The 23,093-nt window shown below is 36.5% G+C and overlaps 2 protein-coding genes and 1 long non-coding RNA gene across 3 annotated transcripts in view; 1 reads left to right on the top strand and 2 right to left on the bottom strand.

The window, feature by feature from the left end:
• Positions 1-4,701, bottom strand: part of LOC119084184 (adenylyl cyclase 78C) — a 58,267-nt gene extending 53,566 nt beyond the window's left edge. The window contains exon 1 of the mRNA XM_037194050.1: positions 4,441-4,701. The gene's annotated coding sequence lies outside the window, so the exon portion shown is untranslated. The remainder of the gene's footprint in view (positions 1-4,440) is intronic.
• A 4,377-nt stretch (positions 4,702-9,078) lies between these two features.
• On the top strand, positions 9,079-20,532 carry LOC119084183. Its single transcript, XR_005089019.1, has 3 exons — positions 9,079-9,207; positions 12,496-12,497; positions 20,505-20,532. It is a non-coding gene; the product is annotated as an uncharacterized LOC119084183 (long non-coding RNA).
• On the bottom strand, positions 16,732-19,290 carry LOC119084182 (L-gulono-1,4-lactone dehydrogenase-like). The gene is made up of 6 exons (XM_037194048.1): positions 19,200-19,290; positions 18,634-19,133; positions 18,016-18,568; positions 17,715-17,961; positions 17,441-17,549; positions 16,732-17,382 (listed from the first exon to the last, which is right to left on the bottom strand). Exons 1-6 carry the CDS (start codon positions 19,268-19,270, stop codon positions 16,868-16,870), a joined length of 1,995 nt encoding a protein of 664 aa, XP_037049943.1. The 5' UTR covers positions 19,271-19,290; the 3' UTR covers positions 16,732-16,867.
• Positions 20,533-23,093: the final 2,561 nt, after the last annotated feature.

Below are 23,093 nucleotides of genomic sequence, written 5' to 3'. Positions count from 1 at the left end.
CTAAACAAAGCAAATATTTTTGTGCTAATTTGTCTTTGAGTTTCGTCGTGTGGCTAATGGATTTTTAATTGGAAAATAAAATTGAAAGAATTTCCCGTCTCAATATTTCAGAAATGAATTTGCGATGTTGCATTGCGGATACAACAACACTAACGCTGTGATTAAAGTTGAAACTCGGAAAATATGTATTTCGATGTTCGGTCGATCGCAAAATCTACTACTGCAATCAAAATGTGAAACCTTTTGTAATTAAGAAGATAAATCATATCTTTAGTAAACAACTGCTTCATTCACTGGATGATTTGATCGGCCCATTGACTTTACCCCTATACGACATATCCATATTTACAGCTTGCGCTATACACATAAAAACCATCATTTACGGAGTCATAATGAAATGGCAAGTATCCTAGTGGTAGCAACATGTTTGCTTCGCCATAAACGGTTTAGTATACCAACCGTAATGTCTATAGTTTCCGCTAAAGTCTCGATTATAGCCTTGCTGTGTGTATTAACACATTTTTCATAATCATTTATAGCACACAAAAAAGCAACAAGTGAAAGTTCTTCTAAGTTTTACGCATGTTTTCATTAATAATAAATTAACTGTAGTGTTGTACGCCATCACACGCAGACACAATTCCCGGCTCATGAACTCATAAATCCTAATGCGGGGAGGTGTTAATAAAACGAGCGTTGTCCCATTTACAATTCTATCGTTATGAAAAGCACAAGGAATAAATAATTACACAGCGCCAGTGCATATCATACGCTTGGGGATTTTTAATTTATTTTTCTTTTCCTTTCTACCAAGGATCGGTCTCATTTCAATTTATCGTAAAATTAATTGTATTATGACTCGAAACATTGGCTGAGTGGCTGATAAGATCTATGACGTAGTGTAATTGACAAAACAACGACATGCTAGGCATAATTAGGACGTTACCGGTGCGCTATAACGGTTAATTAATTCCCCCAGCGTAATGATATCGGTTTTTACAAAATATTTGAAAAAAAAAAATATTTGATCTTGAACAGAATTGTTGGCGGTAGTTAAAGTTCACTTCAACTCACTATTAAGAGCATTGAACGATTTTCAAAGTAGCCTACATTTAGGCGGAAAAATATTTGTTTTTTGATGATTTCTCTGACACAATTTTTTTTTTAAGTAAAGCCATTAAAGCACGCAAAAAACCTGTGCATATTACACGAATCTACACAATCTGCAAAGGTTTCTCCAAGTGGGATAAGCTATCACCCATAAAAATAATTTTTTCCTCGAATATTCTTCCTCCCAAATGTAGGTTACAAATTTACGAAAGGGTGATCGTTCTTAACCTATCACAAGCTGTAAGCGTATCATTTATTTATCATTATTCAATCTACAACTTCAGTTTTCTAAATGATTTTCTGGTGTTTGATGAAAAGATTTAAATATTTTTTAATAAACAACTAAAACAATCATATGGCCAGTTTAACCTGTCACAGACGGCAAGCATATTAACAGTTTTACTATCTGATCTATTACTTCATTTGATCGAAGATTTTCAAAGATTGATTTCAGAAAGAGGATGCTTGTCGTTTATTATTGCTGTCGTTGTTGATAGCAGATGACAGCCGTCTGTAACAGGTTAATTGAAATTGATATTTGTACATAGCTCAAATCATTATATCTAAACACAACTTTTTCTGTACACAATCTAAGCTAACTTCGTTCTGAAGTGAACGTGATGTCGTTTTTCAAATCATTAAGAAAAATGTTCACGTCCAATTTAAGTCGATTGATTTAAACGTCAACCAATTTTGGAAATTCGGAACAGAAAATTCGATACAAATCAATTTAATTAAAATCATCAAAAGAAAAAGCAAAAAAAAAATTGTAAACAGCACAGCGAATACACAACAACTGAGCGATATACACTGGTTGTTGTGTATACGTACCAATTAACTATAATCTAACTAAAATAGAAATGACCAGTTTTTATGTGCGCTAAAAGATTTGTAATTACATTTTCTTCAATTATACTGTAAATAAATAAATCGAAAATTTCGACGGTCTTACTTTCTGTTCCATGTGTAAATGACGAAGCAATTTATTGTGAAAAGGTCGTAATATTTGAACTCTTAACAATTTACTATTGAAATGTTACCAATCTTCATCACTCAGCTTCTTAAATAAAAGTTTCATTATGCTCTAATGTACACTTTAGCTATCAATTTGTGATAACGTAGTCGCCAATTATTTCTGAATGTCGAAGGATGTCAGACAACAGCACTGTTTTTCATTTATCGTGCAATTCCGTTGAACATTTGGTAGTCTTCGAGATATAACTTTACGATATCATACTCTATTGCGGACTTAATAAATTGAATTCAATTCCATTAGATGTAGCAGGTATACGTTTTTTGAATGAATTTAATAAATTGAAACTTCCTTTTGATATGGTTTCCTACATAAATGTCCATATGTCTATTCGATATCGTCTAGGGATCATTCATAAATGACGGTCACCGTTTTTGCAGATTTTTAGAGCACCCCGACAGTATTTACCGAGTCACTTATGGATGACCAGACCAGACCATAGTGTCAGATTCTAGTAAACTTCATATTTTTTACAAGAAAATGTAAGTTGACGAAAATCTTTCCTTGGAAAAATACCAAGTGTCTTACGATGATTTATACCAATTATACGGCCAAAAATAGTTTGCTTCTTAAAGTAGATATTTAAAACCAAGTGATCCACTGTCACATAACTCCTCACAGTTGAAGAATTTATAAGAATCTCTACGATACGGAAAAGGTATGTTCAGGTCCTTATAACTGCAGACGTCTATGCCATCCTGTTAGCATCAGAGGAGACAAAATAGATGATGACAAAATGGATGATCTGGTTAATACCGACATATACAGAAAAGCGAATGATAAAAACGAAGGAGCTAAAAAATTGTTTAAAAAAAGACATTCATCAAAAGAAGTACAAGATCCGACAAATCTTCTGATGAAACAATTGAAAGATTAAATATAACGATCATTCGTCACACCACAGCACTGCTAGTTAGTGATACGAGCTACCGCTTAGGATTGTTTGTATTGTGTTGTAAACTCATACAAAGAAAACAGGTCGTCTATCTGTACAAAAGAAACGCAATGTGCTAGTGTGATTTCATCAGAGTTCGAAGTTCTAGCTAGCTAGAAGCAGTGCTGTGCTCACACCTTCCCAAACAAGGAGTATCATAGCGATTTGGACTCGAATGATGGAATTGACTTGCTTTAAATATTTCCTGAAGCTTTCCTATTGTTTCTTGAAAATATTTCTCTTAATTTCAATTTCCAGTTATTTCCATTAATTTCAACAACAAACTCTACTTGGGGGATAAATTTACTGGATTCAATGTATGTAATCTACACATGAGTGAGTCACAAAGATTTCATTTTAACATTTATCGTTCAAATCGTTTTTAACGTCGCCACGACATAGCAAAGGCACAGGCAGGAGTTACTGATTCAAAGAGACTAAGATTTTGGGATGTTTACAAATGACAAATATCTCAGTACGAAGATCTTCATGCACAGAGTTTATGACTATGAATGTAGAATTTTGCGCCGCATTAAATCCACTTTGTTTATTCTATCAAGTTAATTGCTATGATCTAGGTTCCTAATTATTTGACTTTCGAAAAATAAATGATAGAAAGGGTATCGAATCTACTACTGATTTGATCCAAATATTTTCAACAAATTGATGCACAATCTTTTACTTCATTTGTCTTAACATTTATGCTACTACATAAGATAACATTAGATAGAGCTCGTTTTATATTTTGCAACGCACTGTGCTTTAATTTTGTTGTCATCATTGTTGGACAACAGATGATATAATTGAACGTAAAGCTAACATTTTTTGTTGCGGGATAGAATTGGAGATAAGAACCACATTTATCGGCAAATTCATTTATATGTTTCCGTATGTTAAGATACTGTTTACTCAAACGACCATAATCTTTATTAACAATGAATCTGTAGAAAGATTGGTCTCGTTTCGATCATTTAAATTTTCAATTTGAACTTAATGAAACTGTGCAAACTTTCATTACTTCATTCAGGTACAATTAAAGCTACAATAATTTCTTCCTTCACTTCTACATTACGAAAATCTTAAATGATACAAATTCAAACAGAATAATTCAATTAATTAATTGACCGAAACGCTTCACTTCTACTTTTCCTTTTCCCATCAATTGATGATTGATGAACATTTTTATAATTCATCAGAAAGAACACTGCTCTGATGTGCTAACATTATGTTGAAACATATTGGCATGGCATCATTATAGGATCTATGCGATTAACGGAAATGATTAAATGGTTCATCAGGCTTAACGATCGAATTTATATTTTATTTTATGCACAAGCAAAAAGGGGATGTATCAGTATCATACCGTAACATTAACGAAACAATTCATTTTTTAATCGAATGACTGAACTGATTTAAATCAATTTTCTTTTGCAACACTTTTAAAAGCTCAGCAAATTTAAATTAAATTTTGTCCTTTAAAGTCCACGACTGTTCACGATCACATTTTACTGCATCATCCCAATGTTCCAGTGATTTATTTAGTATCTTTAGCTTTGCATTCACTAAACTGGCATTTCAAATTTGAAAAGCACATAAATTTCCGAACTAAAATCGTCTAGCCCGACTCACTGCTGAAATGAAACTGAAAACATTGCCAATGTTTGAAACCGTACGAACCGATAAAAGTTTTTGAAATACATATTTCTCTTCCGTTGCTGTTTGCCACTATATAAACGCCATACCACACAATCTGACACGATTCGAACGTAACGTATAAAATAAGGTTTTTTTGCAAATACAAAGCTGCACACACGATACGATATATATGTACAATGTGAGGGGTTAATCAATGGGTGTAGCTGTATCGAAATTCCTGTAGAATTTTCATCGTATTCCGTTTTCTTTCTACAGACATAACAGAATGTTGTTTTATTCACTCTGCTGTGTTAAGGAAGGGAATCCATGGATAAACGGATTGGATTTTTCCCGATCCAACTGACGTAGAGTCCAACTCTCAAAAAAGAAAGTGATCATCCATAAATTACGTAGCGTTTTATGAGTGCAATATCCCCTAATTAGAAGGAGGAACATAGTTATGACTTTGCAGAGCGCGTGTATTCCTCGAGTTGTTTAAGATTTAATTTTGAAGACAGCGCTGGAAAACGTTACGTAATTTATGAATGATCCCAAATGAGGCTATCAATGGTTAGAGGAACAACCAAAATATTAACTAGATCCATTCCGGTCAGATATAGAATTTATCGGAGGTCAACTTTTCTCGATAAACTGTTTTGTCTTGTCTGATGGCAGACACTTTAACGAAGAGTTAAAATTAATTAGTTTGGGTGTTGCGTATTATGTATCAGCATTCAACAATCTAGGACTTCAATTATTTCCTTTCTAGAAATCGGGATCAGACAAATTTTGTGTATTTTGCTGGATGATACGATAATCGATGCATTCTCTTTTTAATATTCAATCTATGTATGACACTATGAATGAAGTCAACGAATTTGTATCAATATGTTAAAGAAACAAAGATCAGAAGAAGAAGGAAGAGACTAGTTGATTTAGTTGTTGATAAGTTGATGTGTTTTGCTTCTGTAAAAGGTTTTATGTAAATTGACGTCAGAAGATGATATTGATAACATGTACAAGATGATAGCGATAACATTAATCATTCTTTGACAAGACGACTTACCATTTCTAGAGAATCAAGTCAAGTTTTCAGGTTTAAAAATTAATTAGAATCTTTCACTGTGATATTCAGTGAACATAAGCTGAAGAAATAGATTAGATAAATTCGTGGAAATTAATTTTTAATTTTGCAGGTTGCACAAGTGGGGACATTTTGGCGAGCTTGAACGAATTTAAATAAGGCTGTCGTGCATTTTGGCTTACTCTTTATTTTGCACCACCCCGGGTCACAGTACCAACAAACAGATCGAAAAACCAGCGCACGGTTTTCCAAAAAGTTTCAAAAGTGTCCAGATTATTTTGACGAGCTCTGTGAAATAGGCTATACGGTCAAAATTACCTTAAAACTTTAACTACATACAAGTGTTCTAACTTTTGCAAGTGAGGACTCGTTAGAAATACCTCTTCAGGTGGAAATGTGGAACCGGACGAAGCTGAATGGAACGTAATGTTGCCAAATTTTCCAAAAAACAATTTTTTGAGTTGCACACTAAGTTTAGCGTCATTCGAAAGTTAATCAAAATGTCTTCATCGCCACTGTTTCTAGTTGTTATTATGTGGTCTCTAGTAGCAGTTTTTGAGAAGAAGAAGGAAATTTCAAGAAGGAAACTGAGGTCTGAGCATGACGTTCAGCATGAGGTAAAAAATTTAATTTCTTAAATAAATTACAAGGCCCATGTAGGGGCCTAACATACACTTTCTTCGTAAATTTTGGTGTAGCTGGAATAGTTATTTGCGTATGCCTCGAATGTCTTGGACAATTGATTTCTCAGGCAGTTTCGCGAGTTACAAGCGTCAATGAAAAAAATCAGTCGTTCAACGTATGTAATTTTTCATGTTAAAGAACGAAAATTAGAGAAAATAAATCCAAAATTGACCTACAGTTTGTAAACCAAAGGCTTACGCAGAATCATCAACAGCTGAACATCTCCAGCTGGTCGACAACGACAATACCTTTGTATCGAAAACAACATTCAAAAGCAAGCTACTTACAGTGCATAAACACGTTGAGGTCATCTATGTGCTGTGCGCAAATAACACGTATGACTGTAGTTAACTCGTTGTTTAGAATTTTTGTGTTTTGATTGTATTTTATACAAGTAGAGTGTGTTTCTCGATCAGCTGGTGAAGTTCAGCTGTTGCTAATTCTGCATAAGCCTTTGGTTTACAAACTGTTATTTTCTGCCCCTAAGTATGAAATAGTTATTTGAGTATATGTTTTGGACGATTGATTTAGGCACTTTCGCATGTGTACAACTCGCCAAATCATTCATACTTCGGACCGAAAACCAGAGAAAAATCTCAAAACTTCCTCATTTTCGGCCCCGACATATTAAAAAAAATTTTCATTTTCCTACCTACCCCATGCGAAAGTTGACTGTTAACTAGCAACCTGCCCCTGAAAGAAATAAAGTAGTACTTTAATCGAAGTATACCTTTTTTATAATGCAAAATTACAATTAAGGCTGCTAATAGGTCTGTTCCAAGGCCATAAGAATTGTCAAATTACTGTACTGACCACAAACCAGATCTAAACTTTTCTTTATTTGGCCAAAAATGAGCCATCATGGCTTCATGGTGAAAAATCGATTAAAAAAATGTCTCGGCCAGAAATATGTCAGTTAGTTTTATGATTCTTTCATCCATAGAGACATAACCTCATCAATATTTATATGAAAACCGATCTCTGTGGATGAAATCGTTTTCGTTCGGCTAGTCGAAATTCGTGTTTACAGTTACTTGGAACAAACCTACGGTATTATTAGTATAAAAACATAGCTAACGCCGACCCGTACGAAACACCTATTCGTATCAAAAGCCTTTAATGTGAAACTCTTCATTTCTCTTACTTCATTTTCTTCTCTGCTGAAAAACTATTCTCCCTTTAAAATCACTTACATTATCCACTCTTTGCCTTGTTATCATATACAACTAAATTGCTGGAGGCAATATAGACAGCCCCGTACGAAGACAAATTTCATAAATTCCTATTTAAACAGCTATATACCGCTATATTTACCTATATTTCACTGTAAATAAACATTTCACAGATAAATATATGCTATTATATAGCTCTATATGCATGTATATAGCTCAATATAGCTGTATATAGGTATATGGAATCCCTGAAACCCCACACACATAACAAATTATTTCCATGTTAACAGAAACTCTCTATATGCCTGTATATAGCTCAATATAGCTGTATATAGGTATATGGAATCCCTGAAACCCCACACACATAACAAATTATTTCCATGTTAACAGAAACTCTCTCCGATTTTCATAAACTTTTTTTTTGTCGATCGGTATTGTAAATACCTTTTATTTGACGTATCACATACAAGTTTAACGTTTAAATGTCCGGAGATATCTTCGAAAAACCGTAAAGCACTTATTGGGCCACAGCTCGGGAGGGGTCGATCCAAAATCACTCATCTTCGAACTTAGCCTGTCTTTTGACATTACCAAACGGGGAAAAAAAGAATTTTCAAAATCGGATGCGTTTTACTCAAGTTATCGTGCAGACGGACAGACGGACAGACGGACATTTTTTTTTCGCGGATTTGGCATCTCTAGACAACCACAATAGGTTTCCCCTTACTCAGGGAGTCCAATTCGACGTGTTACAAACGTATGCGTAAACCTATAAGACCCCAGTACTTCGTACGGGTCTAAAAACTACTCGATTTGACGTGGTAAAACCTCTATTACCCTGCTAGGTGCTATGACTTGTGTGTTTTTGAGCCACTTGATTCAGCAACCTTTTTTTTCGACAATTGTAGTCGCGTACCTCGCCTTCGGCTCGGATATACAAGATCTAAACTTGTCGAAAAGACAGTTACCAAGGGCTGTTGCTCAAAAACACACACTTGCAAGTTTGTTTTTATCACAAAAGTGTAACCGGTGTAACCTCAAGGCATGTAACGATTCGACCGAAATACTGTTGCAGCGTCCAACGTAACCTACTATTATTTAATTGTTTGGAAAGTTGTTACTTTCGCGCCCATATTCATACTACAGACCATGAAATTAATAACTACGAAACGTATGTATAAAGCCTATAGCTAATATTTACAATTTGTCTCAAAACGGAATAGCACTGCCATCGAATGTAACTTGTTGAATAAAAAGTTTCCATGTTGCACTTATACCAGAGCCCAATCTGAACGTCCATAGTGTTGATATTGAGCATACATTATATTCTATAGACATGCCATTTGCTGGCATCGTATACCATTCATATCGCCGCGCCACACCATGAAGCTTTACGGAAAAATCCTCTGTGTTTAAGGTGCATGTCGCCAGCCCCCCGACTTCCTAGTGCTGTGTTGGGGTTAACGGCACTAGTTGCGCCTGAATTAGTGCTATCGAATGGTACCAGTCCCACAATTAGTGCTGTTCTGGTGACCCAGCACTGACTATTTAAAAAGTGATTTTTTGATTTTTCGTCATTTTTGTATGGAATCACTCTTTAATTCACATTTTATTCACAAGAAACGCAAAGCACTAATTAGTGCTCAATTAGTGCTGACGATTGACACCAACCACAGGTTTCTAGCTTACCAGGAGGCCGAGCACAATTGAAAAAACTGGTCGAAATTTTGATTTTTTCTTGTTTTTGTATGGAATTATTTTTTCAGTCGAAGTTTACTAATGTATCGTTCACAGCACTAATTAGTGCTCAATTAGTGCTGCAAAATGACACCACTCACACTATTATGAGTTGTCTGAGATCCGAACACTACCGAAAAAACTAATGAAAATTTCGATTTTTTCTTACTTTTGTATAGGATTCTTTCATAACTCATGTTTTACTAATTTAGAACTTGGAGCACTTTTAAGTGCTCAATTAGTGCTGGAGAATGACACCAACCCCGCAACAGCGTGTTGCCAGTAGACCGGACACGGGTGAAAAAAATTAGTCAAATTTTCTTCCTCTGTTATGTTTCTGATGTTAGCGTCGAGTCAACTCGTTTCAGCAATATTAATTTGTTCAAAACAATTACAACAGTATTTTAGTTTATTCGCCAGTGCTATTGTGCGTAAAATGTTGAATCAGTGATGAGGATTGACCAACCTCACAAACAATATATTGTTGGCTGACAATTTTCAATCCTTAGTATCTACTCAATTAGTCGGTGCAGATTATGTTTATATAGCCACTTTATAAAAGTTGTATTATTAGACTCATATGGTCTGTTAGTGTTAATCAACGGTAGTCTTTAGACGTACGTTCCATGTGATGCTGTTTCATATTTTCATTGTAGGACATGTAACGACTAATAGGCAATTACTTTCAACAGACCCATTCTACTGTATTTGTGCTTAACACCTTACTAATACATACTTTAGCCACTTAAATGTGTGAACTATTTAGGACAATAGGCAGTTTCTTCTTACGAATAGGAACGAGTATCTACATTGATTTAGAATTTCAGTATTTACTTTTTCTCGAGTGGCCGTAATGGCCGGACGTCGCGGTAAAGTAACTCGCGAAGAGTACAAAAAAACATTTGATTCGTTTAAAGGCCAAATTATTCAGGATAATAAAATCGTGAAGCCAAGTGACATAATTTGGAAGCATTTAAATGATAATATTTTGACTAAAACTAATCCGAAATCGATTTACTCGGCTGCATTACGTTGGTTTGACGATTGTAAAAACGGAAGCGAAAGTGATATTGAAGACTATGAATGTGACAATGACAATATCTCAATAGAAATGGACTGTGATGATTCTTTCGATAATTCAATTATGTCAAACCCCAGTGTTCCCCGCATAAATTTTAATGTTCACCTCTCCGCTGAAGTGTGGAAGACAATAGCACCTATTCCAAAGAATTACGAAACTTTAAACGGAAATTACTACAAAGGACATGGGCGGCAATATCTCGTGTTGAAACCTGGTGTTTGGACAAATGTTTTACTTGAAAAAATTTCGAACCATCGAAAAAACATTATTTGTAATTTTTCCTTTAAAAGGAATAAAGTTTATGTGAAAGGGTCATTTTACGTCACTATTGCTGGAAAATGTGTAAATTGTGGTGCTAGTATCACCGGCTTTGTTAAAGAAAAACCCCAAAATGAAAGTGACTCTGTAAAATTTTGTTTTTCTATAATTAATTTCAATGAGAAACTGCATACGATGAATGACCAAAAAACAGTGAGAAATAGTGGCGAGAAAGCGACGTCAGTATTTTCTTCAACAAAAACCGCGCTAAGCTTGCACCAACAAATGGGAAGAGATATGACAATGTTTGAGGATCCAAAAGGCCGCCAATTTTCTTTAAATGCAATCCGCTGTGGAAAGATGCGACAAAAAGCTATGAAGAAAATTTCTTCGTGCCCTTACACAGCGATTACGTATTTCCAAGCAATGAATTGCTATACCGACACAATTCATTTGATTGGAATTAGTCCTTTTGTTGTAATTTACATAAGTCCAAACCAATTACGACTGTTCAATGCATATAAGAGGGCTAATCCTTACACAAAACTTACTGGCGATAGTACAGGAGGACTTGCTCACAAATTGGGTATGTGTGCGTGTAAGTTTCTGATCAAGCTACAATATCTGATAAAAACACATCCTTTTCAGAACGCCCTGGTGGAAAGTTGTCGTCTCATATATTTCTTTATTCATTTGCAATATCAGACGATTATCAAGTCTCCATTGCCTCCGCATTAACCGAAAAACAGGATATGTGCTTCATTCAGTATTTAATGAATGAATGGCAACGATTAGGCGGAAGCATACCCAATGAATTTACCGCTGATATGTCACCAGCTCTACTGGGAGCAGCCGTACAGTCATTCGGGCGAAAATCGTCTATGGTTGAATATATAAATTGCTTGTTTAACATTCTCAATGGAAACGAAGAGAGAATCCCAAATTGCTTCATACGAATCGACATTGCACATTTTATTAAGAGTGTGACCAGCTGCCAACCATTAAAGACGGCCCGATTCAAACACAAAGATTTCTTTGTAAGAAGTGTGGCACTCATGCTGAAGATGAATGATTTAGAGCGAGCACGACAGCATATTTTAGAAGTTCTGGTAATTGCGATGTCAACGACCGAAGGTGAGCAAGGTGCCTTATTGCATTTGATTGAAAAAGGAATGCACGTACATAGTCATTCACGGCTATTCAAATTATGATAAGAAATTTGTGAGTAAATGTTGCGTTTTATTGTGTTTTCAGGATGTTCATCCGACACTGGCAATGACACACCGTGTGAAATTTTCAAACGGTCGATTATTCGAAAAATAAAAGGCGTAGAGGAAACTGATGAGATACATACATTGGTTGTAAACAATTTTGATCAGCCTGATCTTCCAGAAATATCAGAAGAAGATGCAATTATAAATGCTAGCCGAGAGGAACTGCTTGAATTCGTAGACGCAGTTGGATCTACTTTCAACACCTGGATCATGGAAATCGAAACCGAAGCTAAGCTCATAGTGAAGAATTGCGACGATGGTGATCGTGACAATTTGATGTTTAACCCTAGCTTCGCAGTACATTTTCGAAAAATTTGCAAACTTCTACTGCTGTGGTCGGCAATGTGTTGCCCAATTTTCAATTCGCCATACGAAACGAGTAGTAGCGCTAACGTCGAATGTGACTTTAAGAATGTTAAATCATCGTTAAGTGATGTAATACCTTGTCGAGTAGACGTTTTCATTCAGAAACATTTAGAAATGTTGGATGGAGCGGTAAAAATCGCCTCAAAGAAATATGTTAAAACGGTTGACGGTGAGTGCAGCGACGATCACACGGTTGAATCGGACGCCGATTCGGATAGAGGACATAACATTGTTGACTTCGGAGAAGATGATTCAAATGACAATTGTGTTGAAGTTACCTGCGTAGCTTGTGCGAACAACGATGTTCCGGGTGGAGCTCATAAATGTTACAAATGTGGAATAAACGTTCACATACTACCAGGCTGTTCACTATCAATCGGGCAAGAAGAGGGTTACGGCGAAAACAGGATCTGTATCACATGTTCAAAGAAAGAATCAGCTGGAAAAGAACACTCAGCGAAGCCACCGACAAAACCGCCTGCTAAGGTTACAGTTAAAGCGAAGCCACTAAGGCAATCACTCCGCAAGAAACTAAACGACGCACGTACGAACAATGAATTTTCGCTGACAAAAAAAAAGGCATCGAGGAAGCAAACGTCTTCAAGACCACCAGAAGCCATACCGAAAAATACACATCGTGGACCGGATACACTGACAAATGAACCGGAAAAATCGAATTGCGAAAACATTAACAAAGAGTTGAACCATAAGGAGCAGTGGTGCAAGCGGAAGAAGACGAAGAGAAGTATTTACACAAAGCCATCTCCATACTGGGACCTTACCACAAACATTAACAAAAAAGTAAAATTGGGTTTCTTGACCAACGGAAATCTTTCTAAGACTGTGCACCGTGTGAACAAAGTTCCAGTAGCTGTAGGAAATACATGTTGCTTTGACTCAATAGCGCAGGTAAAACTAAGAACTGCTTTTAGATGGTTAACCTATACCAATAACTTCTGTTTAGATTTTAGCCGGAGCCTACGCATACTTCGAACATTTTAGAAAGATTTGCGAAGAGAGCCAGGATCTTATTTTCGAGATTGCAATTTTGCTGGCTAAGAAGTAAGTTTAACTGTTTTTATAGGCCGAAATTGATAAATGAAGTCTATTTCGTGTAACTCCTCTTTCAGTTCCAATCTCAAAAGGGTTAACAACCTACGAGCCTCGCTTCTCCACAACATGTACAACAAAAGCTCTTTCGAAATGGTGTTAACGACCATGCTCAATAACGTTCTTAAGAACACTCCGAGCTACAGTGAGACATCAAAGTGCTTGTCATGCGAATATTTCCAAAAAAGATCAGTCCCAATTGTCGGTGTCGATTCGAACGTGTACAACAACGACATGAAAAATCTTGAAATTGGAATTATAAGTAATTTCCCAGTCTACATACTGTGCGAATGCTCGAACATATTGGATACCGAAAGAAAATTTAGTGAACATTTTTTTATTGAGGTAAGAATGCTATTTCTAAGCTTTAGGCACATCCGCACATCATCATAGCTCTCTAACGCATAACTTCACATTTGCATTAATTGATATTAACAATATTACGAAAATTCTTTTTGTTTTGTTTCTCTTACAGTTGCCAAGCTGTACCAATTACTCTGCGTCGGATTTTGAAGAAACAGCGGTTTTTCAAATAAAAGATGTTCCACTCGTTTTGAATGTTTTTAACAACAAGTATGTGCTCTTTGGATTGATAATCTTCAAGCCACCGTTTCTGGAGTGTGACATTGGTCATTACACATCTGCTATCCGGATAAACAATAAATGGGAAATGTTCGACGATTATCGGTCGAAGTCATACACTATTTCGCCTAATGCGAATGTGGTAGTACACTCCATTATGTACATAAAATCGGGCGCGTCTAATGATGTTCAAAATAAATGTCTACACAAAAGTTCTATCGACATCGATCACGACATACCAGTTTCAAAGCAGATCCGTAATGATTTTCCAAACGAGCATCAGAAATCGCCCGGTGATAATTTACACGATCCACCACATTCGATGAGCCCAGATAATTCATTGTTAGAAGTAAGTGTAAATTCGCAAGTTTTGCGCGATGATACAATTCAAAGTGGAAATTCAACAGTAAGTTTCGTCTGATTTAACTCTGGAATGATTTACTAAAAAATTACTTCCGTAGAGCTTTGAAATTTCCGAACATGGCTTCGAGTCATTCTACCGTTTGTACCACCAGGAGTTGGTGGAAGACACCAATAAAAACAACGAGAAGCCTTCGGAGTAGTTTTCACGAGAGTTTTCATCAAAATATTGCACTTTAATACTTTTGTTTATATTTAAATGATTGAAAATAAATCTTTTCTGTTTACTATTAATTACAAAACATAATTTAAAACGAAATCTGTGTTTGTTAGGGCGTAATGTTCAAAGCTTTCATTGACGCAACACGAAGTGCCAAAGCACTATATTTTTTTCTATTCTTTCACCCGTGTCCGGTCTACTGGCAACACGCTGTTGCGGGGTTGGTGTCATTCTCCAGCACTAATTGAGCACTTAAAAGTGCTCCAAGTTCTAAATTAGTAAAACATGAGTTATGAAAGAATCCTATACAAAAGTAAGAAAAAATCGAAATTTTCATTAGTTTTTTCGGTAGTGTTCGGATCTCAGACAACTCATAATAGTGTGAGTGGTGTCATTTTGCAGCACTAATTGAGCACTAATTAGTGCTGTGAACGATACATTAGTAAACTTCGACTGAAAAAATAATTCCATACAAAAACAAGAAAAAATCAAAATTTCGACCAGTTTTTTCAATTGTGCTCGGCCTCCTGGTAAGCTAGAAACCTGTGGTTGGTGTCAATCGTCAGCACTAATTGAGCACTAATTAGTGCTTTGCGTTTCTTGTGAATAAAATGTGAATTAAAGAGTGATTCCATACAAAAATGACGAAAAATCAAAAAATCACTTTTTAAATAGTCAGTGCTGGGTCACCAGAACAGCACTAATTGTGGGACTGGTACCATTCGATAGCACTAATTCAGGCGCAACTAGTGCCGTTAACCCCAACACAGCACTAGGAAGTCGGGGGGCTGGCGACATGCACCTTTTATTATTTTTTTTATTATTTTTTACTTTTATTATTTCGCAAATTGTTCGTTCATCGTTCTTTATAAGGTAAGTGGGCAAGTTAGAGTAGCTTTACTTATGTTTACTGGAATATATGGATATTTGTTGAGTTAGTTCCGTGTATGTATTACATACACATAGTTATAGACATATGGACAAGGATATCATGCAGTTTATGTAGGTAAACTCATAAAATGAAATTATTTTTACTAAAATACTGGACATCAGAATGTGTAAAAGGATGAAGGTAAATAATGCGGCTGGAGTAAGTGCAAGTCAATATTGTATGCGAAGCATTTTTATTGGGTTGACGACGGAAGATTATTTCTTCTTCGTCTTTCTATTCTGATTTTATTGAATGCGGAAAGGCGTTATACGAAAATTATCGAAGAAATATCTCTAGTCAAGTGGGCGGACATATTTTCAGAGCCAATTTTTTCTTTCCGATTGCCTCTAAAATGCACCGATTTCTATTGTTAAAATCATTTTATATCATATACTGAACCCACTCAACACCCATTTGACAGCCAACAAAAAATTTGGATGGGGAGGAAAACCTATGTGGCCACCAATTAGCTATGTAACAGGATAATCGATTGGCGATATTTATGGTAGATTCCTTGGAAGACAACAAGCTATTGGGTACAAACAAGTGAAAAATTTTCATTATCGACCATCATAGCACTGCTCCTAGCCAAAAGACAACACAACACCGTCACAGGCTTTCGCCCAGTAGACTGAATGACATTTAAACTGCGAGCGCACTTACACCGTTTAGCTCTCCGTTTACGTTTTAACAATGGAAAGCGGGAGGAGCTTCCATTGTTCACTCGTAAACGGAGTGCTAAACGGCGTAAGTGCGCTCGCAGCCTTACAAACGAAACTTACTGTAAACATACACAGAAACGCGAGTTTGACATAAAAATCTTTGCTATGAGTATCTACAGTTACATGCAGTACAGAGGAGACGTTATCCGTACTAAAATTGAGACGGAAACCAAATAACCGATTTCTGATGGATTTCGAACCCGCGACGGGCAATTCAATAATTCAATGTGAAGTCTCGACTTACACACTGTGAGTTGTTACTGCTACAGCAATTGGTTAAATGATAAACATTGTGCATAACTACCAATCTCGCCTCTTAAAAGATAACGATCGGCCATTTCATGTGCAACTGGGTCGTGCAACCAAAGTCGTGCTGAGTTGCATATCGAGTATGTCCGTTGTCGAAATCAACAGGTGAAAAACTACAACGCAAGCTTTTGAATGAAATTTATTTGCAGTTCGAGTTACTTGAAAAATTTGAAATTTCGTATACTTTATGAACGTTCCGTCGCTTAGAAAACTCTACATGATCTGGTTGTGTTTGCGTCTTGTATGTCTACGTTGAGAAGTCCATTCAGTTACCTAATTTACCAGTTCCAATGTGTAGAACACCATCGACAACTTCACCTACCGCTCCAACCACATCGCCCAATGAACGTATTTCTCCGAGCTTCTTACCCAACGTACCTGCAGTCTCAAGTACTTTTTCAACTGGCAATATACCAGGCAGTAACAAACCAACAGTTCCGATTGCATCGGTCAATGAGCAATTGGATAAGACAGACTTGACTAAAGTTGGCACTTCTGACACAAGGAACGGAAAAATTCTGAAAGGTGGCGGAAGGATGCTCTTGTCAAATCGCACCGGAGAGACTTCGTTTCGGGTTTTGCAGACTTTGTGGAAATATCCGGACAATTGAGAGCAAATTTGATTGGCTGCGCAGTCAGAGTTGTTCGAACAGAAGCAATTATCCAAAATGGCACAATGCTTTGTTAACGGATCCGTATCGATCTTCGTTCCGGTACGTTTTAGTCGACGACCAAAATTGTTCATGAAAACCTCGTTTGGGTCATATTTGCTCATGACACCTGTAAGTGTACCCCATTAATTTGTTAAACTATTTTCATGGTCCAGTGATGGTCATACCAATAAATTTTCGTCTTGCCGTTTCATCCAATTTCATGTCGAGCATCTCCCTGTTATGATACACCAGACCACTTTTGCCCCAATGTGATCGGGCACCGAAATCTTTCGCCTGAAATGTTATGTTCAGCAAGAAATTTCGACAAATAAAAGAATTGATTTCTGCACAGCACTGCGCACTGCTCCTAGCAAGAACACTGAATTGACAAGTATGAAATTTAACTCATACAATGAAAACAAGTTCACGCTTGGAGCAGTGCTATGATTTCCGTCTTACCAACGTTTGCAAAATAGTCTGGTAACCAGCCGAGCTTCCCATTGCCCGTTTGTACTCATCGTCTCTTTTCCACGCAAAAAATTCAACATGAGCCGATTGTCTTCCGTAGGACGTTGACATGTAGATATCCGATTTGCCGGAGAATCTTATGTGAATTCCATTGATCGGAAACACTGTCGGTGTCTTTTTGATTATGTCTTTGACGACCTTTGTGAATTCACCCAATCGACGCAGATCTAAATTGAACCTGGAATGCAAGAGTAAGGTAATTGTGGGATACAAAAAGGGTTTGTGAAGCTACTCGTTGTCCAGAATTAACACACTATTGACACCATGTGACCAGGAACAAGCCGACCCAAGGGTTCCTTTAGGCTCGTCATAACAAATTGTTGTGAACATTTCGTTATAGTATCCCACAGATGGATTCTTAAACAGTCCTTTTTGGGTCGAATAAATTGGAATAAAGTCAGGAACCGGTATCAACAAAGCTAGTTCCATAACATATTCGAATACATGTAGAAGAGTATAGCCCAATGTGTTAGCTACGGCACAGTTACTCTCCATAAGACTGAAGGCTATTTCTTTCGCTAAAGATGCTACTAGTGCAAGATTGCTGTACGCGGAGGGCGCAAAATAATTCGTTTTGTCAGTTCCTGGTGTTTCTTTATCAATAACCGTCCAATTCGCTACTACAACTTCGTTGAATTCAGGGAACCAGTAAAGTGATACTTGATCCGCATTTCTTGCCATATCCGCCGCAACACCGTTTGTCAGTATGTCGTCAGGTACGACATAGTTGTGAGCAAGTGTTTTATACAATTCCACCGTATTCAAAGTAACTTCCACTACAATTCCTTTAAGGGACAAATTTAACAGAAAATTTGAGTAAAAATCATCACAACCACAAGACCATCCTCACCAAGAAGACCAAGGTGAATTCGAAAGGCTTTCAATTCCGTTGGATCAGTAATGGTTTTGATCTCTCCCATTCCATCAACAATTTTTACACCTGCCACCTGAGCCGATAAAGAATCACGGTACTTTATAGTAGAGCCGTGAGCGCCAGTTCCAATTGCACCGCCTATCGTAATGTTTCCGAAACAGGGAAGATTTTCCAGACCACGATCGTACAAACGCAGAAAAGAAGTGATTTCATGTACATTCAATCCTGCGCCGAACGTAGCTGTATCGTCATCATTCATTCTTGCTGCACGAAGTCCAGTCATATCAACTGGTATTCCCTCCGTACAGATAATATCCGTTTGGGAATGTCGACTACCAAATGCTTTTACCTTAAGGCCTTTGCTGATTGCTTCCTTAACTATGCCTACAACGTCGTCCGTATTTTTGGGATATCTAATGGACGCAATCGGCTTGCACACTGGATATCTCCGATAAGATGAGTATTCCTTCGTGGCCCTGTTTTTTCAAAGCGATTACAATTCTCGTATTTTGAACTGTCTGAGCATATAGTGCTGAACTTACATTGTAATGCCCACCCGCAACAGAAAATTGGTTACAAGGAAAATGTATTGGAAACTTCGCATCGACTTCATTTTCGTGTCACTGAATGGGAACACGTCTGTAATAATGTTTTTATTATAATCCGTTTTTAAACAACAAGTAATGACAAAGGTTTTACGTAAGCAAAATAGTTTAGTCAGGATCATAGTGTAATTGATAATGAAATCAAATTTCATATCTGTTATAATTCGCTAAAAATGTTTTTCCTTCAAAATTAAGAAACATCCTGCTTATTCTGACTATGTCAAGCACAAGGTCTCGCACAAGGTACATATATATAATACATAATTGTGCCGCAATATGTCTACCTTGATCATGTATCTGTTATAGGTGGAATACACGACAGTTCGTGTAAGAAAGAACATAATCAATTTGTTGGCAAATAAGTGATTACTTCGTTGACATGAGCGTTAAAACTCATTTGCTGATGGCCTTCAGACCCGGCAAAATAAAAAGTTCCAAACCATTTACTAGTGGACTTAACCTAAATTTCCTAACGACCTAACGATGATATGAGCAGAAATTCCTCTTAGTCTTCATACAAATTGTTGATCGCTGTTGAAATCTAAGAATCAATTACGGCTGTACTATTTTGCAGGTGTTGCCCCTTTTACACTTTAAATATAAATGTATGAGTTTCTTCCTATATGAACAGGTGTTTTGTGTCTGTTCAAAATGGTTGTTTTCATTCAACAATATATTGAGGTGTTCCCAGATAAGCTACTTACAAAATGTTACATATATATTGAGTGTTATATTCAATGCAGATCAAAATAGTGACGAATATTTTCAAAACTCAACTTTGTCAATCTGTCAGAAACCTGCTCCGGGACATTCACATTATGATGTCCACGTTTTTCGTGACGTTTTTCCCATAACTGTAATATGGAGCGTTCTATTGTACTAGTTTAATCTAGATCGCCCAAAAACAACTTACAGTGACGCAAGTCCCTTTATCCACTAACAAAAGAACTGATATCGGTGGCGGCGCAAGCTTATTCACTTGACTCAAAGTCATGGGTCCTACAGTGATGATAAACACTTTAAAATGTTTGTGGCAAAATGTTCACTACAATCGCTAAACCGAACTGGTATGCATACGTTATTTTGCACCAGCTGGTCCCATTTGGAATTGTATGTGACCAGCTGGTGCAAAATAACGTATGCACACCAATTCGGTTTAGCGATTGTATGATTGAAAATGCATGAATGTATGACCAATAGTATTTTAAATGCTAAATACATTGCTACATGCGTCGAAAACAGTACATTCCACGTTTCAAGCACTACTTTCATCGCTCTCAGCATGTGAAATCCATTACATAACTCGGTATAAAAATGTCTCGTTTACGTGTGTTTATTGACCTCGGCCACGCCAAGGATCAACAAAATTCACACGAATCCGAGGCGTAACCGAGGCCAATAAACACACGAAAAGTAGTGTTTGAAATGCGAAAAGTACGGTTTTCGACGCATGTAACATGTAAAAATCTTTTCGCAATTCCGGTCCATAATCATCACCTTTCCATGCATCCATTTAATGTCGTTTTGAAGCTATTTATTTCACTGTATTCCCGGACACAGTGCAATATGAACTTTTTTTCGCACGCTGAAGAACCTATTACCTTAAACGAAGGCTAAATTTTTATAAATAAAAATCTTGCATTGCCCAGAAATCGAACCCCCGAAACCAAAAGGTTTTTGCACACAAAGCAGAGACTAAAACGATAACTTAAGTATCTAATCCTCCACGAATTTCCAAAAACTTTATTTTATTCTACGAGGACTGAAATTCCTGAGGCTAAGTTCGTTAATTGTAAGTATCGGAGTATATGGGTCTCCACCTAATTTGTGAATTTTCAAAATATTTTCACCAAATGAAAACCGATTTCAGTAAAAAAATTTTTTCCTTGAAAGCTGTTGACCAGACGCGTCGTTTAAGCTACATATTAGGTCGGTGGCTGAGAATCTCGGGGAGATACCAGTGGTATCATACCACCATAAAAATTTATGCTTGTTTTTAGCACATTTTTGAAAGTTCTTATTTAAAGTCGAAGCATTATAATTTGATCGATTCTATTCATTTTTAAATAATTGTAGTTTTTCAAGAAATCATTTCGAAAAAATTACAGTATAAAAGCTTACACATGCGCATTAGAGCTGTTTACTCGCGGTATACCTGCGGGTAATCCGTTCAAATGCACGTGTCTAAGCTTTTATACTGTAATGTTTTCGAAATGATTTCTTGAAAAACTACAATTATTTAAAAATGAATAGAATCGATCAAATTATAATGCTCCGACTTTATTTCACAAAACCTGAACCGATTTCACTAAACTTTTTTTGCAATATGAGGTCATTGGCATAACGTCTCGGGGAGATATGACCAAAAAATGTTTGTTTGTATTCGACGAGTTAAACCACACGAACTTACCTGAAGAAGGATGCTTACAGAACGTTAATTTGGGCCTCGACCATTGGGTCGTCAATCCTACACACGTCTTATGTCTTCTAATTACGTAAGTAAAAGGGAGATGTACAATTCAACACTAGTAATAAATTAACCAATAGTTAAGATTGTACTATGCATACCAATAAAGGTGTATACAAAAAAAATGTATTCGACTTTCCAATATATTCTCAATAAATCTCAAATGATTTCTGTAAACTTGTTTTCTTGTAAAAACGAACGTTATAATTCCATAATTGCTCCAAATGACACAAAATTATATTTTTTCATACAAAACCTGAAAGCTAAAGTATATGTCTTCACAAGAAAAATAACTTTGGCTCGATCAGGTTAGTTTGGTGAGTGAAGGAGGTGAAATCAGCTTCCCAGTGGTGATAAGTGTCATCCTCGAATTTTGACTCGTCGATGTTATTTCGAAAAATTTAGTAACCATTTTTATAAACGGTTTTGAGTTTTGAGCCAAAGCAACATTTTCTGTGGGGCAACAGCCACCAATTTCGAAAAAAAAATAAAAAAAATATTTTTGGCTATTAATGACCACCGAACATATCTCCCACATTTTAAGGCTACCGACCTCATATTGGGCTTAGATATTGTGTCTTGACCATAGCTTTCAGGGAAAAAAAAAGTTTACAGAAATCAGTTTACATTTGGTGAAAATATTTCGAAAAGTCACAAACTAACCGAAGACCTCTTCGATCACACAAGGCTAACAATTCCAATTCTTGTTGACATGAAAGCACTGGGTCTCCTGAGTATTAGAAAATTTATAGACTGATTTGTTAACGCAAAACATAGACAACATAGAAATTTGTAACGCAACTAACCCTGGAGTTACCCATATAATCTAGGAGTTATTCAGAGAAGAATTTTTTGAGTGTTTTCGTGGTAGTTGTTTGTATGAAAAAAAAAATGAAACGAGTGTGAACTTTGCGACCAGAGCGGAGCGAGGGCCATAATCTACACAAGTTTCATTTTTGTTCAAGAAATCTTTCCAACGCTTTTTATAGCAGACAATAGCATCGATCGTTTGAAAATGTGAGACATAATTCGCTTTATCCATTCTGAAAATTTGTTTTGGATAAAATAAAAAGGATTATGCAAAACTTGATTGAGAAAATGAGTCAGTCAAGCGACCTGACCCACCCGAAAGGGAATAAGGGACTTTTGTATTCGGGTTTAGCTACGACTAAAAAAATTGGAAAATTGATCTACCCTACTACGCAGTGTTTGAGTAGGTAATGGAAACTTAGACACAAATTCGATTGACTTTAACTGAAGTAAAGTAATGAGTTTGAATAGTGAGTAGTTTGGTGGCACCCTTACTACCTCTAGCTCTCAAACTATTTTAACGCGGTGAAAATCCGGGATTAATTTATTTGTGG

This window comes from Bradysia coprophila, unplaced genomic scaffold, assembly GCF_014529535.1.
Source record: "Bradysia coprophila strain Holo2 unplaced genomic scaffold, BU_Bcop_v1 contig_732, whole genome shotgun sequence".
NCBI classification, from domain to species: Eukaryota; Metazoa; Arthropoda; class Insecta; order Diptera; family Sciaridae; genus Bradysia; species Bradysia coprophila.
Note: the sequence above shows the minus strand (reverse complement) of the source record. Positions and strands in the feature narration are given on the sequence as shown.